A 22,627-nucleotide genomic window follows, 5' to 3' on the forward strand; every position below is an offset into this window, starting at 1 on the left:
TTACAGGGTGATCCAGGTGTAGATGGTGAAGCTGGTCTAGATGGTGAAAATGGCAGACCGGTAAGTTTAAACTAAAGTTTAATTATGTTAATAATACAGTATGTGGTTTATATTTTATATGTTTATTTCTAATTTAGGGTTCTAATGGCAGAAGAGGCTCACCTGGTCAACCGGTACAGTACTGTAAAAATAAAGATATTATAAAGTCAGGATTTTGTTTGATTAAAGTGAAGGTCATCATCATTTCTTTTAAATTGTTTTTTATTTAGGGTCCCAGAGGTCCTCCAGGAGAGCCAGGACTGCAGGGGCTTCCTGGTGCTTCAGGTCCTTCGGTAATTCGCTTATTCATTGTATTTTATTGTGCACTCATTTTAAGATTATTTATTGTTTATTCGTTTTTAAATATGTCAGTTAATGCAGATGTAGTAAGTTGAACTGCTTTGTATAAGCAAAAGTAATTATGGTTTTTAAATTCTTGGTTATTTTAAAGGTACATTTCTGTTTGTCTCCGTTTAGGGTGCTTTTGGTCCACCAGGTTCAGTTGGGCAGAAAGGTTTTCCTGGACTCCCTGGACCTCAGGTAAATGTCAATCAAAAAACTTAACAACTTCATTTGGTTACTGTTGTCAGTAATATCTACAGGGTTCCCACTGGTCCTTGAAAGTTTGTGAATCTGGGGAAAAATCCATTCCCTGTGTAGTAGGATAGTAACATAAACATTCTAGACTTTTTAAGCACATGTGCTAAACCTTTCGCTTTAAATGCTTATATCTTCTGTATGCGAATGTTTACTCATACCAAAATGCTTTTTTACATGAAAACGTCTCGGGTTACATATGTAACTGTTGTTACCTGACAAGGGAATGAGACGCTGCGTCTCCCTTGCCGTACTTCCTGCATCCCTGTAACGCCATCTTTGGCAATATTTCAGAAAGCGTATACTTCCTGGCTCCCGTGTCACTCTGTCTTTGTCGTTAAGCCTCACCATTGGTTGAATTTGATTGCACATTCAGATGCCCTTACCCTTGGAGGCGTCCCCAAAGTGTCACCGCAGTGACGCAGCGTGTGTTCCCTCTAAAGGGAACTGTAACAATGAATCTTAAAAGGTAACACGATGTAACCTTGCTCTCACTTGAAATGTGTCCCCACATGTAGTCCCTGAATTTGAGGATATTGGACCTGGAAAGTCCTTGAAAGGTCCTTATATTTGAAGTTAACTAAGGTGTGGGAACCCTGTATCTAATAATTGACGCCTGGCTGTCTCAAACAGGGACCTCCTGGTTCTCAAGGAAGGCCTGGATCTAAAGGAAGTTTAGGGTCCAGGGGACAAAAGGTGGGAAGTTTATTGTCATAACATAATCTTAATATATAAATATTTGCTGTCAAATTCTCAATTTACTAATTATTTTTTTGTCTCGCTCTGGCAGGGCCAGCCAGGTGACTTTGGAGATAAAGGAGCTCTTGGGCCTGCAGGACCCAGAGGACTACCGGTTAGTCATCACACATCACATAATTGTTTACTAATAATGATCATGCATTGTAATGCACGCCTGGAAGTTTAAAGAAATAGCTAGAGATAAATAGAGTTGAATGTGGCACTTTTCACATTTCTGACATGAGAACTTTGGATCTCTTAAACAGGGAAAGGATGGTGCAGATGGTTATGGATTCCCAGGAACCAAAGGACAAAAGGTTTGTGCTAATATATTTTGTTCTCAAGCAGCAAATTATGTGTAACTTGTCATTTAGCATTGTAAAGCAGTAAAATAATAGCATAGTGCATCAATAGCAAAACAATTCCTGTGCATTTACATCACACAATTACCAAAAGCATTGGCTTGTTTCAATAAATCATACTGTTTTATCTTTGTCAAAGGGGGATAATGGTTTCCCAGGTTATCCTGGACCTTGGGTGAGTCTGCATCAGTAAAAGTGCAGTAAATATAAATATAATAGCTTGAGTTGTATGACCAATAATGTGTGTGTATTAATTATTGTGACAAGTCTATTAACCACTAGAATCTGTGACCATCAAGGGTGATCGGGGGGATTCAGGCAAAGGTGGAGGTCCTGGACGTAAAGGCAATGTGGGAAGAGGGGTAATAACACATAACATTTACATTAACATTTTTGGCAGACGCTTTTTTCCAAAGCAACTTTGTGCATTGCAACGAATAAACTACATTTTATATCAGTATGTGTGTTTCCTTGGGTTCGAATCAATGACCTTTTGCACTGCAAACATGATGTTGTTTGTTATCTGGATGTCTGATAACAGGGCAATGCTGGAGAGACAGGACCGTTTGGTGACCCTGGTAGTCAGGGGGTGCCCGGACACAGGGTATGTGCATATAAATATTGTTCAAATCATACAGTAATGGCAATTTATAGGATTTAAATGTCTTTACTTTCTCACATAGGGCCCGAAGGGACCACGTGGAGAAAGACAACTGTCTGTAAGTGCCTGTTTTTGTCTGTCTGTATGTGTGTATATACAGCAGTGGCGGCTCGTGACTGATCATCCGAGGGGCGCAAATTCAAAATATGTGTTCTCAAAATATGTGTTTGTTGCGTCATGTGAACCATGTGCATCACGTGTTTTGTCAAAATAAGTGCCTGCTGCACACGCGTCAAAACCGTTTATGATAAAAGAGACGCTCACGTTCACAAAATACACGCAAGACACTCCCTTAACAGTAAACGTATCTGGCAAACGCGAGCGACGCGCAGAACACATATTTTGAAATTACGAACCACACACATGACGGGCTACATACATGTTGTGACGAACTTCGCATCGTGCACCCTCAAAAAAAGAAGTCACCGGCCGCCACTGATATATAGTATATTTGCTTAATGCGACTAAGACCTTATTTGTGTTTTTTGTAGGACTGTCAGCTGATCTCATATGTTCGAGACAACTGTTGTAAGAAATTTATCAAAACATCATTTCTATAAAGTGAACACAATATCATCATGATTTAGTTATTCAGTTATTGACCATCATCTATTTTATTTCTTAACAGTGTGCTGTAAAGGTACGTCACAATTCAATTTTAAAGGGACATCAAAATAAGAAGGCACAAATCAACTATTAATAAAAATACATTTTAATACATTTTTCCCATATTCATGACTTTCTCTCTACCTCTGTAAAGATAACCTAAAATGTCCTGCCTACCCCACTGACCTTGTGATCGGCTTAGACATGTCTGAAGACGTGACCCCTCAAGGCTTCGAGCGTATGCGTTCCGCCGTCCTCGCCCTGCTGGACAACATCAACATCGCCGAAAGCAACTGCCCAACGGGAGCGCGGGTGGCTTTGGTCTCTTACAGCTCTTATACCAGATACCTGATCCGTTTCGCAGACTATCACCGCAAGAACCAGCTTATTCAAGCCATCAATAACATCGCTCTGGAACGCACTTCAAGTCGTCGTAATATCGGCGCTTCCATGAGGTTTGTCGGCAGGAACATCTTTAAGCGAGTCCGAAAGGCAACCCTGATGAGAAAGGTTGCCATCTTCTTCTCCAGCGGGGAATCGCAGGACTCTACATCCCTCACCACAGCCATTCTAGAGTACAAAGCTCTGAACATTAAGCTTGGGGTTGTCGGGCTAAGAAATGTCCCTTCTATTAGAAGTGCCTTTGAGGTAAAATTATCCGCACACACACACACATTAAATTATTTTCATTATATGATGTTGTGTATGGCTAAGACAAGAAGTTTTGACTACAAACATCCGAGTTTGTTTTTTTAAATCTTATCCCTTTCTTTGTGTGGTGCTTTGTGGTATGCAGGCAGATGAAACCAAAAGTTTTATCTTCAGTGTACTTGGCAAAATTTCAGAGCAGAAAGCTTCCCTCAGTAAGATCCAGAATTGCGTTATCTGCTTTGGTAAGCGTCACTTAATCTCTCATCCCAATGTTTGTGGAAAATTAAATAAATAAGAAGAGTAGCTAGAATCGGAAGTTTGACCCTTGGTTGCACAGTACTGTATGTTTCTCCATTGTGGCTGAAATTGTAACCTCTGAACAATACAGTGGAGATTTATTTACAGTACAATTTATTTTGTCTCCTTAGATCCCTGTAGTCCAACTAGGGAATGTGAGGGCACCAACCTCCTGCCTTCTTCTCAAGAAGTAGACCTTGACCTGGCAGTGCTTGTCGATGGTTCCCGTAGCATCCTGGCTGATCAGTACGAAGGAGTTAAGGAGGTTCTAGGTAATGTTCTTGACCAGATTGTTGTAAGCGGTCAACCCAGCAAGGCAGACGGACAGGCGAGAGTGGCCGTCTACCAACAGAGCTCTACCTACAGCGAAGGCCAGTCTGGTGTAAAGGTCATATTCAGCTTCCAAAAGTTTCAGGATCGCAATCTAATGAAGAGAAGCATCAACCAGGAATTAACACAAACTGGAGGGTCATCAAGTTTGGGTCTCGCAGTGGAGTACGCCATAATGCAGGGCGTCCTTTCAGCTCCCAAGGGTCGCAAAAACAAGATGGTTCTGGTCATTGTTGGAGAGGAGACATCATATCAAGACAGAGTAAAGCTGGACTTTATCTCCAAGTTGGCAAAGTGTAAGGGCGTGGTAGTCTTTACTCTGACAGTGGGCGATCACTTTAACAATACTCAGGTGGAGGAGCTTGCCAGCTATCCCTTGGAGCAGCACATAATTCACCTGGGTCACTTGAAACATGGAGAGCAGGATTACACTCAGCGCTTTATCAGGACTTTCTTTCACATTCTGAGCAGTAAGTTTTCCTCTTTCTTTCCATTCTTTCTTTTGAAGATCTAAATCTCAGGAGAGGTCATTTTATTATTTAACAAGCTAAACTCTAATGTTGTGTTGCACCCTACGTGAACAAAGAGTGTATTGTCAGCAAACAAAGTAGGAGGACACAAAAATCATTTACCCGTCCTTGTGTTGCTATAAACCGTATGACCTTTATCATTTATAAAGCACAAAAGATTACTTATAGCTATGGTCGTACAGAAGCATGGTGCTAGCAACACCAATAGTTTCTCACAAGAAAAGGCGCATACCGATGAACTGATTTTGGAGAATGATAACAGAGTTATTTGTTTTTGGGTGTGTTTGTAACGCTCACTGAGCAGACCTTAAATGACTCTAGTTGACTAGGAAAACAGTACATACTTGATATACAGATCTTTGTTTCATTTTAGGCCCTTGTAGCTTGTCAGCATTTATAAAAAAGAACAGCAGACATTGTGCATGCTGTCCAAAGGTGCAAAGTGGTTAAAAGAATACTCCACTTTCATAAAAAAATCCCGATAATTTACTCCATGTCACAATTTTTTTTACAGTCAAAAAATATTGTTTTTTGAGTAAAACATGCCAGGATTTTTCTCATATAGTGGACCCCAACCGTTTACAGTTTCAATCAGTGGCAGCTGGTAACTTCTCTTGCGAGGGGCGCAAATTCAAAATATGTGTTCATTGCATCATGGGAACCATGTGCATTATGTGTCTTGTCAAAATAAGTGCCTGCTGCACACACGTCGAAAGGGTTTATAAGAGACGCTCACGTTCCCAAAATACTCGCAAGACACTCACTTAACAGTTGGGATGCTCCTATCGATCGGCCTTAGATCGGTATCGGCCAATAACGGCATTAAATGACTCGATCGGGACTCGCTTAATTTGCCGATCTTTGTGTTTACTTTTGTCATCACAGGGCTCCTGAATTCGGGTGCCGTTAGAGACAATTTTTACACAGTGTGAGAATTTTTACTACTCGTTGCTAATGTGCGACGTGCCGATTCTGATTTCTCTCTTTGCCTTTACAGAGATATGTATATTTTCTATAAGGACACGCTCTGGTCCTAATAGCGCGATGTGTCTTTACTTTCCATCTAACAGCATATACAACACACATCAATCGCGGACAATTGCATCCTCATGCTGAAAATTTATTATTTGTGTGCGTTTTAAAGTTTTGATAGTTTAGACTTTAATTTTCCTCACAGCTGCTCTTGTCTGCGTACACCCGCCGCGCGCACACAGCACCCTGTCATCAGTGCACATGAACAAAGCGATCTCGTCTTAAAGCTACAGTAACTTAATTCATCTCACATTAAAATCTTGCTATACTGATATACTGAAGAACTGTTGTACTTCATACAAATTCGTGTATACTTAATTCATACATAAAAGACTGTGAAGTGTTTTATTTTCATTACTTTTAACAGACATTAGCCTTTTTAAAGGCATATTAAATGTATCTTTTTTTAAATTCTCTATTAAAACAATAACATTCCTAAACTGCAAGTAATATAGCAAAGGCAACATTTGTGGTACTACTTTATCTAGAAACAATGTTAACACAGTTACAGTCATTCAATAGCTTGCATAATATCAGCTTGAAGAATCGGCATTGGTATCGGCCGATCACGAAGACAACAAATTGTCTGCAAAAATCCTGATTGGAGCATCCCTACCTAACAGTAAAATTACACATGATGCACATGGTTCACATGACGCGCCAAACACATAATTTGAAATGACGAACCACACACACGACAAGCTTTGCATCGTGGGCAAAGACATTAATTTGTATCATTCCACATACAACCACATTGGAATGGTTTATTTTTTTCCACATTTGTAAACACTGGAGTGGTAGTTTCGCATACATAATACGTAAGGTCACACTGGCGCATAACAAGGCTAGTGCAAGACGATAAGTTGTGGTTAAAAAGTACTTATATTTATATGGAGAAAAATCCTGGAATTTCCCAAAATTTCTTTTCAAATGAACGAAGACAGACATAAACATCTTGGATGACATGGGGGTGAGTAAATTATCAGAATTTATATTTTTGAAAGTGGAGTAATCCTTTAAATTCTCTACTCAAGTACTTTTTCAAAGTGTCTTTCTTCGGCCACTAATACTCCACTACATTCTGATGCTTGTTATTGTACTCACAGTCAGAAAAATGTCAGGCATATGTGTGTGCTAATATAGTGTTTTTTTAATGCAGAGAATGTAAACTCCTATCCTCCCCCATCATTGAAGAGCCAGTGTAATAATTTTCAGGAAGGTACAGGTCAACGTTTTGAAGCTGCAGAGAGGCCTGTACACAGGTATCACATGACAAAACTCCCTCTGACATCATCTAATGTGAAACATCTGTTCTTTACACACACACATACATAATAGTCCCTTTCACACATACAGTCTTTACTGGTAATTTACTGGTAAATTGCTGTTAACATGTCATGTGTGAACAGAACCTTTCCGGTAAATCAGTGCTTCCAATTTACCAGTAAGACAGGTTGTAAGATTACCAGTAATTTACCAGTAAGCGCTGTGTGTGAACGAAAATTATAGGATTACCGGCATTTAGAACGGACGACGTCAGACCGTGCTGACAGCTTCGAGCCAATCATAGCGTTTTAATAAGATGACGCGTTTACCCCCGCAGTGTTTACTGATGTTTCCACACACATGCTGCTTGAAAGTTGAGCACACCTGAAGTTTACGTCCACATTTCTTCACCAAAGTTGTTTAAAACAGCTTACCGCCGAATTGCCGACGTTCTTAGCACGCCCTCTGTGAAGCCTAAAGTGCAAACAGTACTGTTGTTAAAAATGCATTTTCGGTTTGACGTCGTCTCATTCAATGTTGTTTGGTCATGAGCAACTTCGCGACTGTTTACCACAGACGTGAAAACAACAAAATACGGACCGTGGTTATGAACGACGTGGATTGTTTACAAATACAACACTGAGCTCGCCGCGTGCTACAGGTACTTACGCTTTCTCAACAAATTTACCGGTATTTTGATACTGATGTGTGAATGATGTCTTACTGGTAAAATAACGGAACGCCACTGCGTGTGTAAACAGCACATTTTTGTATTTACTGGTAAATTCATTCTGGTAAATTCATGGTAATTTACCAGAATTACTGTGTGAAAGAGGCTATTGTATGTGTGTGTGTCTGTGTGTGCACGCACACTTTTTATAAACCATGGTGGTGAAAGCTAATAGTTTATATGTCCTTATATGGACAGTAAACTGCCAGTTCATGTATATGAAAGATATATAACATAAATCACAATTTCTTTAGGGTTCCGATCCCAGTCACTCCTACCACGAAGAAGGAACAGGAGGTGGAGCAGACTGAAGCCCCTCAGACCTCAGGCCGTGGAGACTCGCTTGGACCTGCTGACCATGCAGGCAGTATGTTGTTTAAAGCCTCAGTCCTCACCTGAAACGTTATGGCAAAAAGTAAATTTCTCTGGCCAAAAAATATTTTTAAATATATGCTAGATACATTTTGTAAGTAAAGTAAAGCTTTAAACAAAATATATACATATACACACACATTTTAGTTTCCATGTTTTGTGGGGACATTCCAAAGACGTAATGCATTTTATACCGTACAAACTGTATATTCTATTTCATACCCCAAATCCTAACCCCAACCATCACAGCAAACTTTCTGCTACCTTAGATTATCAAGAAACATCATTCTGTTTAATTTATAAACTTGTTTTCTCATGGGGACCTCAGAAATGTCCCCACAAGGTCAAAATTTACTGATATTCTTTTCTTTGTGGGGACAATGTGATAATTACCAGGTACACACACACACACACACACACACACACACACACACACAAACACACACACATATATATATATATATATATACACAAACACACACACACACACACATTAGTGCTTGTATTTAATAAACATTTACATGTATATTTATATATATTTTATATTATAAATATAAATAAAAATATACCTAAATATAATTTTTCTTAAATTCATACATGTATGTGTGTATTTACATAATATATACATACAGCACACACACACATATATTATGCAAACACAAAATTTTATTTTGTATGCGATTAATCGTTATTAGTTTTTTGACACCCCTGATTTTCTAAATATATGCTAAAAACTAATTCTTTTAAAAAGTATATTTTTGAAGAGAATGTATATTTTGAAATATATTTAAAAATATATTTGTTGCAGTGTGAGAAGTTCCTGTTAAAAGTTTAAGAAATTGTAGTTAGGATGTAATGTGCATTCATGTGGTTTTGACAAAATGGAGACATGTGGGTCCATAAAATAGCTGTCTAAAGTATTAGCATGATTGTGCATAAAATAATATGTGACCCCTGACCACAAAACCATAAGTAGCACGGGTATAGTAGCAATAGCCAACAATGTCAATACATTGTATAGGTCAATTCAATTAAGATCACGTTTCATGAAGATATTTTGTACATTTCCTACTGTAAATATTAACAATTTAGTAATATGTGTTGCTAAGGCGATTTTCTCAATATTAAACATTTTTGGCACCCTCATATTTCAAAATATTTACACTTATGACAGGTTTTGTGGTGTGAAAACCAGGCAAAAGTCTTATAATCTAAATGTCAGATTAGGAGTAATGAATAGCAATGATGGTTAAAGTTTTTGAGGGCTCCATGAAATACAATCTAAAGAAGCTGTGGTCATCTAATAAGCAGTATGCATGAAGCATACCCAAATATCAAACTTTAAATATAATTACAAATGAGATTAAAAATCATCTCGTTACTTTTTAATTATGCAACAACAAATATTTTCAAAGACATCTCAGAGGGAGATGAGGAATTTAATTTCGATCTTTGACATGACTTTACTCTGTGAATATTAAAGACATCAACGTTATATTTTTTTAACAGAATGTTCTTTACATTTTGTAGGATGATTTTATGTAGGAAAGAATAAATCACAAAAAAAATGACTTTTGCTTGGTTTTCTCATACTGGGTTATATATTTGTACAACAGTAATGCAATATTTAAATAAGTGCACTCACCCTTTTTGTAACTGCTCCTAAGGCCAATGCTCTTGAAACTATAAATACAAACATGAATTACTGCATTCTTCTCAGTTGACGCATTTATAGCAAAAACAGACACTGTAACGAATGCTGTGTTTTTAAAATTACAAATCATGATTTGCTACAAACTGATATGGTGATTCAAAATCTCATTTAGTGACATTTTAAAATAAAGATCAGGGCTGCGTTTCCCGATAACGTTGTCTCTTAGCACGCTATGAAGACTCTTAAGTTAAACCTTAACTACAGATATACCTTTTCCAGGTGTGTTTCCCGAACTGTACCTTAGCGGGTTTCTTAAGGTATTCCTTCTTACGTATGACGTTACCATGTGCTATCCATGGCAATGGTGCTGACTAGGTTGATATTGATTACTTGACAATCAATTGTTCACTTTATGTTCGCTGCGTTATGAGATAGCGGTGTTCTTCATTAAAGAAACATTTCAGAAATAGTTCAAGTTAAATTTATTAGGAATATCTTGTAAAAATATTTCAAATTGCAAACAACTAAATTCAACCTTTTATTATATATCAAACCCGTGCAAAACCCGCAATTCATTTCCAAACGTATAATGCATAAACTGCTCCAATGCATCCGCTATGCCTTCACTTTAAAGGATACTTTATATTAGGGGTTCCCAATAAGTGCGTTGCACAGGGGAATAAGGTGGGTCGTGAAAGTCACCTGCTTGTATGTGCATTAAAATGAAAATATATATAAAACAAACTGTCGTTCATTAGTTCACACGTTTATTGTGCTTGAACACTGGATGCACAAGCGTGGTTACAATGCAGATAAGACGCATTTCTGGAGCCGTGCCTGTTAAATATAACATAAAAATATGATTGCATTAGATTTTAGCTTTCATTAGTTTTAATGTGGAAATTTTGTTGACCTTAGGAGACTATACAAGCAGTAATCAAGTGGAGCAGTTTCTTTTGAATGTTTATAAAGAATATGGTATGCAGATGCCTCAAAGTTATAAAACATTAAAAAAACTTTGATGCAAAGTCTAATTAACATCAATAATAATATTTAGGAAAATCAACAATTATGATTTCGTGATGAATGTGCTCCCGTGGCATGCGATTTTATATTTGATTTGTTTGTTTTTTGCAGCTAAAATAAACTAAAGATTTAACGGATATGAAATGCACAAATGAAATAGTTAAATTCGCTGCCATAGTAACTCCTCCACCCAAAATATATTTTTTAAATAGTTTCTTAAGCCGGTAGCTTTTAATAGTTCGAAGCTGATGTTCATTTCGGAAACATGATTAAAATTCTAACAACCATCAGTGTAATTATGTCTAATTATGTGAATGTTTTATTCTTTAAATATAAAAATATTTGCCTAATTGAACACGGAGTGTATTGCAACTATTTTTTACAAATATTTCGTTATATAGACTGCAATGTAAGCTTTTATCACAGTAATGGCCCCTAGTGGAGTCAAGAGGGATAAGGTATGGCTAAGAGTGCTTCAGACCAACCTTCCGAAAGTATGACTTACAGAAGGGAAACGTAACTAAGAACGTTTCGGGAAACACGTATTAACGATAAGGTACGGCTTAAGAACGACGTAGAGCTAAGAAGGTTTCGGGGAACGCAGCCCTGGTTAATATGTTTTATGTTGCTAAGCAAATATGAGTCAGCTGGGTGGTTTTCTAATAGTGATGCAAATACTTGTTCCTGTTGTCCCTAAATATTTCTTCCAGAGGATGAGGAAGTTTATTGTTAAATAATTAGAAGTCTTGCTAGTTTGTATGTCTTCAAAGACGGCACGAAACACATGTTGTCCAGCCTTTCTTGTGGAGAGTCTATAATTCATGGTTCTGTAAGATCTCTGAGCATACTTTGGGTGGGGGGCGTCGCCTCCCCTTGCCGCAGACTCTGATGTTAAATGACAAGGATAAGTTCACTAAAAAGTTAGAAAACATATGCAAAACCCTTTAAGTGCGTCTGACATATTTTCTTGTAAATGAGCATTTTTACCAGGCTCTTATGTTTACATTCAGTAATTTCACTTTAATGGCAATTAAAGGTTATTAGTCAGTAATTGAAATGCCTTATTTTCACAAATGTCGCTTTAGTCATTTTATTGATATTTTATAAATGCAGTTACTCTTTACTGTCCTTTCTGTATAAATGTAAAAGGATTAAAAATTCAGTCAATATCCTAATTATTCGCTAACCCTCTTTTTAGGGGAGAAAGCTTTTGCACCTTGATGTGCATGCGGTGTTTGACTATACAGTAGCTTTAACAAAAGTAGTTTTGTGTGGATAATTCACTGCATGTCCCTGCATGTCTCTTTGTTAAGCAAGTGTTTTGCTTTCAGGTCAGTGTCACCTGAAAAGCGACCGCGGTGTCATCTGTGGTGAATATGTGCAACAGTGGTACTATGATCCTGCAGTCGGTGCATGTTTACTGTTCTGGTATGGAGGTTGTGGCGGGAACAGTAACCGTTTTGGTTCAGAAAGGGAATGTCTGCAAACCTGTGGCAAACACAGTAGGTTCTTTGTTTTTAATGCCAGTGTTTGTGAATGTTTGCTAGAAAATCAAAAACTATACTGTATATCATCGTGTCGTATATCTTTTCTTTAAGATGCAGCATGTAATTTTGATATCTAGTGGAAATATTTATGATGCGTACTCGTATAAAACTCAACCATTACAATGCAAGAGTATTCTGGGTTGTTCGGATGTTACTGTGTATTTGCTTAGTGGTCAGAGTCAAATTAGCCCAAAATCGTCCACATTTCTGAGTGGCTCAGGTGATGGGTCTCTCTCTTTCCATGTGTATGGTTTTCTCCAAACACAGTATTGTTCGAGTTTGTAATATGTGGCCTTTTTTATTTACTCTCCGCAGAGTTGGATGTATCAGTGCAGAAAAAAGAAGAAACAACATTATCTGAAGGTGAGAAATAATAAAAAATTGCAGCGATTTAGTTGTAACTATTAGTTATTTGATAATCCACATACAATATTGCCTAAATTGTTAAACGTATGCAAACTCTTTTCCATGTTTCTTTGAACGCACACAGATCCATGCTTCATGAAACAAGAAATTGGACCCTGCAGTAATTATGTTTTAAGATGGTACTACGACATCCAACAGAATGAATGTGCCTACTTCTGGTTCGGAGGATGTGAAGGAAACGCAAACAGGTTTAACACAAAGAAACAGTGTGAAGCCCTTTGTGTAAGGAAAATTTAAACCAGGATTGCTTTCTAAATGACACTTCAGTACACATTTAGCAAGTCATTGTACTTTCTCAGAACCATGTTATTTTTAATGGATTTGGATTGTACATACATACATTAAGCACAATTTCATAATGGAACTTTTGCATCATTTTTAACATTAGTTTGTTGCAGTGTGTAATTTTTGTGCCACTTTGCAGCAAGAAATGTTTTTCATCAACTTAAAAATTACTTTAATCGAAAAAAAAGGCTTTAATGGCACTGAAAGTGGTTTACTGGCTCGTAATCATAGGAGAACCATTTGTTGAGCTACAGTATATAGCACCGGTCTAGAACCATACGGTGCTATGGTGATATACAGTATCACCACTTATGGTTCTTTATAGGTGCCCTGTGGCACTACAAATGGTTTCCCTATGATTACGAGCTTTTAGTGCTATTTAGCATCACAGTTTTCGAGTGTACAGAAGTGAACCATCATCTGATTTCGTGAAGGTAAAATATTACTGTAAAATTAAAGTTTTTTGGTGAAGAATTGTGACATTGCACTAATGAAGTGCACTTAAAGTTGATAATAAAACACGTGGAGTTTTTTTAACTGTGTACATTAAATTTAATAGAACCCATGGCTGCTTTTAAACTGTATGTATGAAATAGTATGCATATATGTATATTGTGTGTATTGTGAATAATGCAATACAAATAAAATTGGATTCACTGTGTTGTTCCAGATTTGTTGAACATTTTAATTAAAAATAAGTAACACATGCTTTAAAGATAAATGTTCAAGGCTCATGTTTAGCTCAATGTTGATAAAAACAAGTATTTATATATAGTACTTTCCCCCCAAAAGTGTAGTTAAAGTAGGAGTAAATGGGACTAGTCCATAAATGTCCCCCTGCCTATAAATAAGTCATTGCTCTCTTCATTTGTATGTTTTCTACATAAAATCATGCTATATAATGTAAATAACTTTATGTGAAAATATAACTTTGATATCTTAAATATTGACTGTACACTCACCTAAAGGATTATTAGGAACACCATACTAATACTGTGTTTGACCCCCTTTCGTATTCAGAACTGCCTTAATTCTATGTGGCATTGATTCAACAAGGTACTGAAAGCATTCTTTAGAAATGTTGGCCCATATTGATAGGATAGCATCTTGCAGTTGATGGAGATTTGTGGGATGCACCCGTTCCACCACATCCCAAAGACACTCTTTTGAGTTGAGATCTGGTGACTGTGGGGGCCATTTTAATACAGTGAACTCATTGTCATGTTCAAGAAACCAATTTGAAATGATTTGAGCTTTGTGACATGTTGCATTATCCTGCTGGAAGTAGCCATAAGAGGATGGGTACATGGTGGTCATAAAGGGATGGACATGGTCAGAAACAATGCTCAGGTAGGCTGTGGCATTTAAACGATGCCCAATTGGCACTAAGGGGCCTAAAGTGTGCCAAGACAACATCCCCCACACCATTACACCACCACCACCAGCCTGCACAGTGGTAACAAGGCCTGATGGATCCATGTTCTCATTCTGTTTACGGCAAATTCTGACTCTCCTATCTGAATGTCTCAACAGAAATCGAGACTCATCAGACCAGACAACATTTTTCCAGTCTTCAACTGTTGAATTTTAGTGAGCTTGTGCAAATTGTAGCCTCTTTTTCCTATTTGCAGTGAAAATGAGTGGTACTTGGTGGGGGTCTTCTGCTGTTGTAGCCCATCCGCCTCAAGGTTGTGCATGTTGTGGCTTCCCAAATGCTTTGCTGCATACCTCGGTTGTAACGAGTGGTTATTTCAGTAAAAGTTGCTCTTCTATCAGCTTGAATCAGTCGGCTCATTCTCCTCTGACCTCTAGCATCAACAAGGCATTTTCGCCCACAAGACTGCTGCATACTGGATGCTTTTCCCTTTTTACACGATTCTTGGTAAACCCTAGAAATGGTTGTGCGTGAAAATCCCAGTAACTGAGCAGATTGTGAAATACTCAGACCGGCCCATCTGGCACCAACAACCATGCCACGCTCAAAATTGCTTAAATCACCTTTCTTTCCCATTCTGACATTCAGTTTGGAGTTCAGGAGATTGTCTTGACCATGACCACACCCCTAAATGCATTGAAGCAACTGCCATGTGATTGGTTGATTAGATAATTGCATTAATGAAAAATTGAACAGGTGTTCCTACTAATCCTTTAGGTGAGTGTATAAGGTCATGTGAAAGAATGAAATAAAAATTTGATGCTCCTAATCTTAGAATTAGATAGATATAGCACACTTAACACGTCAAGTGTCTTAAGGAAAACAACACTGTTTTTCAATATTTTACTATGTTATTATTATTACGTCAACTTAGATGAATTAATTCATACCTATCTTTTTTCAATGCATGCACTTTTAATCTTTGTACAGCCATTCTTAAATGTGTTAGCATTTAGCCTAGCCCCATTAATTCCTATAGTTCCAAACAAATGTTGTATATTGTGCCATTGTAGTAACCGTGGTAGAAGCGGAATAATTGTCTCCGGTCCTTTAAATTATTTAATGCACAGGCAAGGTGTTAACAGCACCTTGCGTCTTGCCGCATTACCACCTTGGGTGAGCATTATTTTCCAATAATTCAGCGGCCGTTGTCAATTATTCCTTACAGTATGCAATGCATGTCAAAAATATTTTTTGTCATAATCAACATTATGCCACAAATGCAGTCAATTCAGCTTAAATTGTAATGAACCTAAAATATTTCTATTAAGTTAAAAACAAAAGCTAGTAATTGTATTCAGTGTATATTTATTTGTTATTTTATAAGTGCATGACTTTAACCAGTGATAACAATGGAAATTTCAGTCCCATTCTTTGCATGTCTTTCATTACCATCTGACATGACAAAAGCTACATGCGTTTACATTAGCTGTGCAAAAACGACACTTATAACACTGCTATTAACTGTGTGTAAAAAACACTTTAAATGAGGGTGAGCTACGCCCTTTCCGGTTTTATGCAATGGGGCTTAATATCCACATAAGCACAGAAAAAAAAACAAAGCAGTTTTCTCAAACACAATCTGCTGGTTACATTGTTTAGTTATACAATTATTTACTAGATTTTATCATAATTATATTTAATAATCTTAAAATTTACATTACACGACTGGATTTCCATACAAAGGGTTTATTCTATCTTGGCACGGCACACGTCTTATTTCCAGACTTTGACAATGCCATCTCTAGAAGACGTGACTATGAAGCCCTGTGTGGTCTGAAAAGTAGCAATGTCAGTAATGGTGTCATGGTGGCCCATCGGGAGAGACTCTGGACCACGGCGAGGTGTGTCTTCAGTAGATCCACTCTTCTGCTTGCTGTGAATCTACTAATAAGATTGGGGGGTAGGAATAAGTACAGTAAATAAAAATAAGTTAAATTTAAAAAATCAGAAATGAGCTTCAGACCTGTACGACTTCTGTTCCCTCGATTATCTTGCGGTTGTAGAAGACAGAAGGGCAGTGAAGGGAGTCATTGGCACCACCTGCGACAATGTACGACCTCTCTGGGTAAGCCAAATCCCAAAACCTGTAGATATTGAAATGTATAACATGTTTCATGTTATATGTGTAAAATAACTCCCATTTTCACCAAATTTATTTAATTACTTGCTATTGCTTTTAGTACTTTTGTATTTCTGGATACCTACAGTAATGTTCTTATTGTTTGTACTTTTGTTTTGGGTTATACTATCTGGTACAGCACTTTGGTCAACCTTGCGTTGTTTTAAATGTGCTGTATAAATAATAATACGCACTTTCGGCGACCCGAGTTTGATTCCCGGCTCATGGTCATTTGCCGATCCATACCCCTCTTTCCTCCCTGTACTTTCCTGTCCTCTTCTAAACTAACTGTTAAATAAAGGCAAAAACTGGCCAAAAAAATCTAACTTTAAAATGTTAACATGCATAAAAGAAGCCAATCTAATATAAAATATGTAATAAATAAATATTAAAATTGAGGCTTTTAATAGAATGTGCTTTGGCGAGCAACTCACAGACTCTGTGTGGGCACCATGTTGGAGACTACTGGTGAAACCAAATTCAGGTTTTTGCATCTTACAAAGAGGCAATAATGGTATTGTTTTCAAAACCTTGCATTTTGGTATCCCCTAAACTGCCGTTTCCATATAAATAGACAATTTTTAGGCCGTGAAAATCGTATCATGCAAACGGCCCCCATAGTAATTTAAAGATTTTGATAACTTATTCTATTTACCTGCTGTTTTCTCCATCATTCAAATTTGCTTGGGTGGTCAATAACACATTTTTATGTAGTGTGTCAAACTCAGAACACTTGTAATATCTGAATTTACAGAGACTTTAATTGCCTGTTCGACCAAATGGTTGAGCACATTTTGAGTCCCTATATTTTATTGAGAGGAGTACTTAACTCAAGCTGATTGAGCCATCTCTACTATTTGGTTGAGCTAGGTTATGCCAAAAAAATCCACTAGATGTCAATGTGTCAATCAACAGCACTTGTCACAAACACATCGGGCTCTATCTTACACCTGGCGCAATGCGCGACCCAAGTGTCTTTCGCTACCCTGCGCAATTATAATTTTCACGTTTAGCGCCACTTTGTTTAAATAGCAAATGCATTTATTGAGTCTCTTGGACATAAATGAGGACTAATTATGAGACGTTAGAAGGCGCAAAGAGCTGCTTCACCTGCAGCCTGGTAAGTAAATAAATGCTTTGCTTTAAACAAATGCATCTGTTTTTTAATGTTTTTTTAAATGCTACCTCACGGATTTATTGTATATGATGACTCTGTACCTGTGGATATGGTGAGATGAGAATCATTTTTAAGTAATGCTTTAAAAATCTTGTGACGCTGTCCAAGTGCTGAAACGTGGGGACAGTCGTTTGTAAATTCTTTATCTCCTGTTTGTTACAAATAAAGTATTTTTACAGTACAAACCTTTTCTTACATACTTGTAAATTATATTTTGATGATATTGGATAGCCATACATTTAAAGCAACTAAAAGCCTGTTATTTTACTTCCATGACTAAAAAAAAACGATTTTTAAAGGTTTTAATAAAAAAATAACAATTTCAATACAAGTGAAAAACAACACAATTATTTAACATTAATCTTAAACTGGGGATCTTCTTTCTCCGCTTAGTTTTTCAGTTTACAAAGTCCGTCATCTAAATAGGGATTACACATAGTGCCAGCGCAACAGGCTTTTAAAGGGGATGAGAGCTGAGACTCTCATTGGTTTATTGCACGTTACGCCCAGAAAACTCCCATTACAATAGGACCAACCCTTTTCGACCATGCGTTCGGTGCACAAACCATTTTTCCCGTCGTTAAATTAGCAAAAGTGGATTCGGACACACCCATTTAGACGTTGCGCTGTGCGCTTTAGACAATGCGCTTAGATCGTTAAAATAGAGAGAGAAAGAAATCACTCTTGCCATGTGAACTGTTCTTGTTGAAATTTTGCAAGGTATTTTTTTACATATTACACTGTAACATACCTAACTTTACAAAATTAGGTCACTTGGTACCATTAAAAAAACTTCCGTATGTTTTAAATATTTTTTTAAAAACATGCTGAACCAAACGGTTGATTTGTCACTTTGTGGTAAATGTAGAAAAGCTGTATTGTTTATAGATCATCCATTTCTGCTGAGAAATATACATTTCTGATAATTCACAGCTATGAATATGACACAGCTATTGTTATTTCTTATTGAATATATTGAGATCATTTCTTAAGTATGTATTTTTGCCACTTCTGGATATTTTTTAAAATAAATATAATGAATTCATATTATTAATGTATGGAAATCATACTGATTAATAAATCAGAAATTACTTCTTAAAGGATGTTTTAAATTGTTTGAAGGATTGTTTCTAATGTTGGCTTACTCTACACAGCATTGCTGGTATACAAAGAAATGTTTATTTATCAAAAAAAAAAAAAAAAAGGAAAAACCTGTTGCACTACTACACTTGACAGTGTGTTTCTTGAATCATAAAAGACTAAAATGCCATTGTATTACTATCTATTGCCTTCTTTTATTCGGTTTTTGAATGCAGAAAGAATTTAGTTCTTTTTTTATTGTTAAAAAATAACAAAACATTTCATTTTCTGTGTTAAATTGAAACCTGAAATATTTTAATATTTTAACTTCAATAAATAAAGAAGATCTAAGATACAAAACTATTTTATTTTAATAATGTTTAAAAAAAATAGTTTTATAGTTCATATTTTCTGATTTCCATAGTGTGTGTATGAATTCTTTTAAGTGACACATTAACCCTTTGATAAAGGCCGATATTTAGAAAATGATGGGATGTGTTGAAAAAAAATCCATTGAGTGCGTTAACTAGCGACATAAGGATATAAGAAATGCAAACAAAAAAATTCTAAATGCCTTTTTTCTTGGTGTGGCAGTTAAAGGGTTAAGCACACCTGATTCTCATGTCAGATCCAGCAGTCAGTAACAAAGGGTTTCCATCAGCAGGACTGCAGTATATCCCATGAACACTGTGAGGAGACGGCTGTACAACAACAGATATAAGTATGATCAGATCAGGTACGAATTTGTGAAAATGTTTTTCTAGAGGAGATAGCAACAGACAGTACCTGCATCTCTGAAAGCGGGGGGGCCGAGCTGGCCCACAGTGTGAACTTCCTGTCTCCTGTTTCCATGTCCCACATGGACACCTCATTGTTACCTTGGACAGCTAAAAAAGTAGAAAATGTATTTATTTACATATATATATATATGATAAAAATCACTGTATATCTTCGTTTTTAAGAAATGTGTAGAAGTTACCATTAATGTCAGCCCTCTAATGCTGCACCTTCATTACATGTAGTACTGCGCACAAGCCATCATTAACACCATTTGTTGTTTTTGCAATAGTATAATGACCAAGTATATTTATTTCTCAGTCTCTTTATTAGAATACAACCAGAAAATCTGTATGCCCTGCAGTATTACAAAACAAAATACAATTATAAGCTAAGGTGTTAAGTATTTAGTGTGACCTCCCCTTACACTTGGGCAATAACAGGAAACTCTCTTAAACCTAAATTCTAATCTCAATACTTCAGGTCTTCAATCTGAACACTCTTTTATTTTATGCACATATAAGCTGTATTTTCTGTTTGTATTTTAATAAAGCTACCCTAAAAATATATTTTTATATAATAACTCATTTTAAAACAAGTTGACTCAATTTATGGTGTAATGCTAATGGGTGATTCTCATGAAATTAGACTTATGTGGTGTCATGAAACATTTTGACTAAAAAAGTAAATGCAAAGTAAGAGTATCAAAATAAGAAGCATACAGTTACAAACATCTCTTCATGTAATATTTTGCACATGATTTCAAATGACACCATACAAAAAAAAAAACAATTTTGATGTTTTTTCCACATTTAAGGGGAAATTTTTCATTACCGCAACGTGTCCATGACTGGATTTTGGTTCTTTGACATGGAAATATTTATAATTAAAAAATCTAAAAAATTAAAAATCTTCAGTGCATGTTATACTATAAACATTTACAGTAAAGAAACATGTAGTATTTGGTGATCATTGGTAAATGTAGAGACAATAATAAGGAATATAAATGTGTCCAAGACCAATTTTCTCATCCTCCACAACAATTTTCAATCATTGTTTAAGCCCTCAAGCAACTAACATTTAAAAAAAAATTTTTGATGGGACACAATTGACTGACACTCAAGATGGCTACCAGGTAAGCAGTTCTTATTTTTTCTCTCCAGATAAAAGTTTAAATTTTGTTTGTCATAGTACCTAGACAACTTTTTAGTTCTCATTACCGAAACATATGTTTGTAAATGCATATATTTAATGTAGTATCATGTTGTGGTAATGATAATTTTTGATAATGATAATTTGTGTAAAAAAATTATTCTATAGGAAATATTTTTAAATCCTCTAAAAATAAAGGTTACCCTATAGTAAGTTCAGACCTTAATCTTATGTGCAAAAAAATTGGCTTTAAGGACTATTTAAAAACTCTGATGCTGGACACCCTAAATCTGAGAATCACCCCATAAAAGTTGCCTGAAGTATAAAGAGTTTTCCAAGAGTGTGTGATTTAAAAGCAGAAGGTGAAGGTCACCTGCAATTACAGAAGACTGGTAAAGCGGATGCATCAGCAGGCGTCTGATTCGAGCTCGGGCCGGATGGGAGTGGCTGGATATCGGTAGCTGAAAACGCATATCCCAGCATGCCATTGTGCCATTGCTTGTGCCTTTAAGTCAATAAAGGAGCAGAAAATGAAACGACCAATATAGCTATTTACCAAATTCATTAAACGAATTAATTTCCATCAAAACAAAACACTTTCAATCCATTTGGACTATGAAGCATACTCACCCACACACAGCCAACACTGGTGCATGTCCACAGCAAAAGAAGTTATGAGGCCCAGACGCAAGTCGTGATGCAGGGTCCATGCATTGCTGTTGCTGCGGAGGTCCCAACCCACCAAGCAGCCGTTCACGGTGGCGTAGGCCAGCACCGTCTGCGCACCCGAGTTAAAGTGATGGACGTCCACAACACAGCCCTCATCCTTTAGATCCAGAAACCTTAAAGAGATACAATCACCTTAATACCTGTGTGCAAGTCTTTCAACAAACAGTAAACAAACACACCCAAGGGACGGGTGCTTGCCTTCATTTGACTACATTGTCTAATGAGTTCTTTCTGACATGCACATATGCGGCAACAAAAAAGTATATTTCAAATCTGAATAACAGCGAGGCGGTAAACTACTTCTGCATTGTTATATAGTTGCTCAACCTTTCTAGCTCAGAGAAAACTCCCACATATTACTGTTAGAAATACAGGAACTCTTAAATACTTTAATAGCTTTTCTTGTTTTGCTACTATTCAGCCTCGCCCAGCATACTTTGTCTGACAGGTGGTGTCACTCCCTTTTTTCTTTATTCTCCCAGTATGCTTTTACTCTTTGCTGCTCGGTGCCTCTTATGTACAACTCGCATACAGTACAAAGCATATTTTGACAATTAAACAAAGTATCCGGTGAATGTTGACTAACCTCCAAAACTGTATTCGTTTTTATTCTGTTCAACATTCCCGTAACTAGACTACACAGTTTTCTTCTGATTCGGTCACATCATTCAGGAGTCTCATATTGTATGAACTCTGAACCTATGAGTTATTCTATAGCATTTATTGATCATATGTTTGTGACATCTATGCTAAAGTCTCAATACAATTATGCATTTAGGAGCATCAAAGTTTGATTTCAATCATTGATTTCACTTTCATTTCAATCTTTGACATGACCTTACTCCGACATTATTAAAGATATAATGGTTTAATTTTCACAAAAACTTTGGCTAGGTTTTCACCTTACTGCATATGTAACATTTATGGGAAAAGATTATTTAAATGATTTACGCAATGCAATTTGTCCAATTTTGGTGCGTGTCAATTTGCTGCTATCTGTGCAATT

At 36.7% G+C, this 22,627-nt stretch overlaps 2 protein-coding genes across 2 annotated transcripts in view; one reads left to right on the forward strand and one right to left on the reverse strand.

Moving 5' to 3' along the window:
- The window catches only part of col6a4a (collagen, type VI, alpha 4a), a 42,477-nt gene extending 28,657 nt beyond the window's left edge, over positions 1–13,820 (forward strand). The window contains exons 21-41 of the mRNA XM_073872733.1: positions 7–60; positions 138–173; positions 270–332; positions 517–579; positions 1,270–1,332; positions 1,427–1,489; positions 1,641–1,691; positions 1,876–1,911; positions 2,036–2,098; positions 2,278–2,340; positions 2,420–2,455; positions 2,889–2,925; positions 3,026–3,037; positions 3,143–3,651; positions 3,800–3,896; positions 4,083–4,751; positions 7,003–7,105; positions 8,094–8,206; positions 12,223–12,393; positions 12,754–12,801; positions 12,929–13,820. Coding sequence (XP_073728834.1) covers positions 7–60; positions 138–173; positions 270–332; positions 517–579; positions 1,270–1,332; positions 1,427–1,489; positions 1,641–1,691; positions 1,876–1,911; positions 2,036–2,098; positions 2,278–2,340; positions 2,420–2,455; positions 2,889–2,925; positions 3,026–3,037; positions 3,143–3,651; positions 3,800–3,896; positions 4,083–4,751; positions 7,003–7,105; positions 8,094–8,206; positions 12,223–12,393; positions 12,754–12,801; positions 12,929–13,101 — 2,523 coding nt within the window. The 3' untranslated portion in view covers positions 13,102–13,820. The remainder of the gene's footprint in view (positions 1–6; positions 61–137; positions 174–269; positions 333–516; positions 580–1,269; positions 1,333–1,426; positions 1,490–1,640; positions 1,692–1,875; positions 1,912–2,035; positions 2,099–2,277; positions 2,341–2,419; positions 2,456–2,888; positions 2,926–3,025; positions 3,038–3,142; positions 3,652–3,799; positions 3,897–4,082; positions 4,752–7,002; positions 7,106–8,093; positions 8,207–12,222; positions 12,394–12,753; positions 12,802–12,928) is intronic.
- Positions 13,821–15,875: 2,055 nt separating this feature from the next.
- The window catches only part of pik3r4 (phosphoinositide-3-kinase, regulatory subunit 4), a 30,964-nt gene continuing 24,212 nt past the window's right edge, over positions 15,876–22,627 (reverse strand). The window contains exons 16-21 of the mRNA XM_073872314.1: positions 21,523–21,734; positions 21,266–21,397; positions 19,750–19,850; positions 19,576–19,664; positions 16,551–16,671; positions 15,876–16,471 (exon numbers count right to left, since the gene is read on the reverse strand). Of these exons, the coding sequence (XP_073728415.1) occupies positions 16,469–16,471; positions 16,551–16,671; positions 19,576–19,664; positions 19,750–19,850; positions 21,266–21,397; positions 21,523–21,734 (658 nt within the window). The 3' untranslated portion in view covers positions 15,876–16,468. The remainder of the gene's footprint in view (positions 16,472–16,550; positions 16,672–19,575; positions 19,665–19,749; positions 19,851–21,265; positions 21,398–21,522; positions 21,735–22,627) is intronic.

This window comes from Misgurnus anguillicaudatus, chromosome 10 (genome assembly GCF_027580225.2).
Source record: "Misgurnus anguillicaudatus chromosome 10, ASM2758022v2, whole genome shotgun sequence".
Taxonomy (NCBI): domain Eukaryota; kingdom Metazoa; phylum Chordata; class Actinopteri; order Cypriniformes; family Cobitidae; genus Misgurnus; species Misgurnus anguillicaudatus.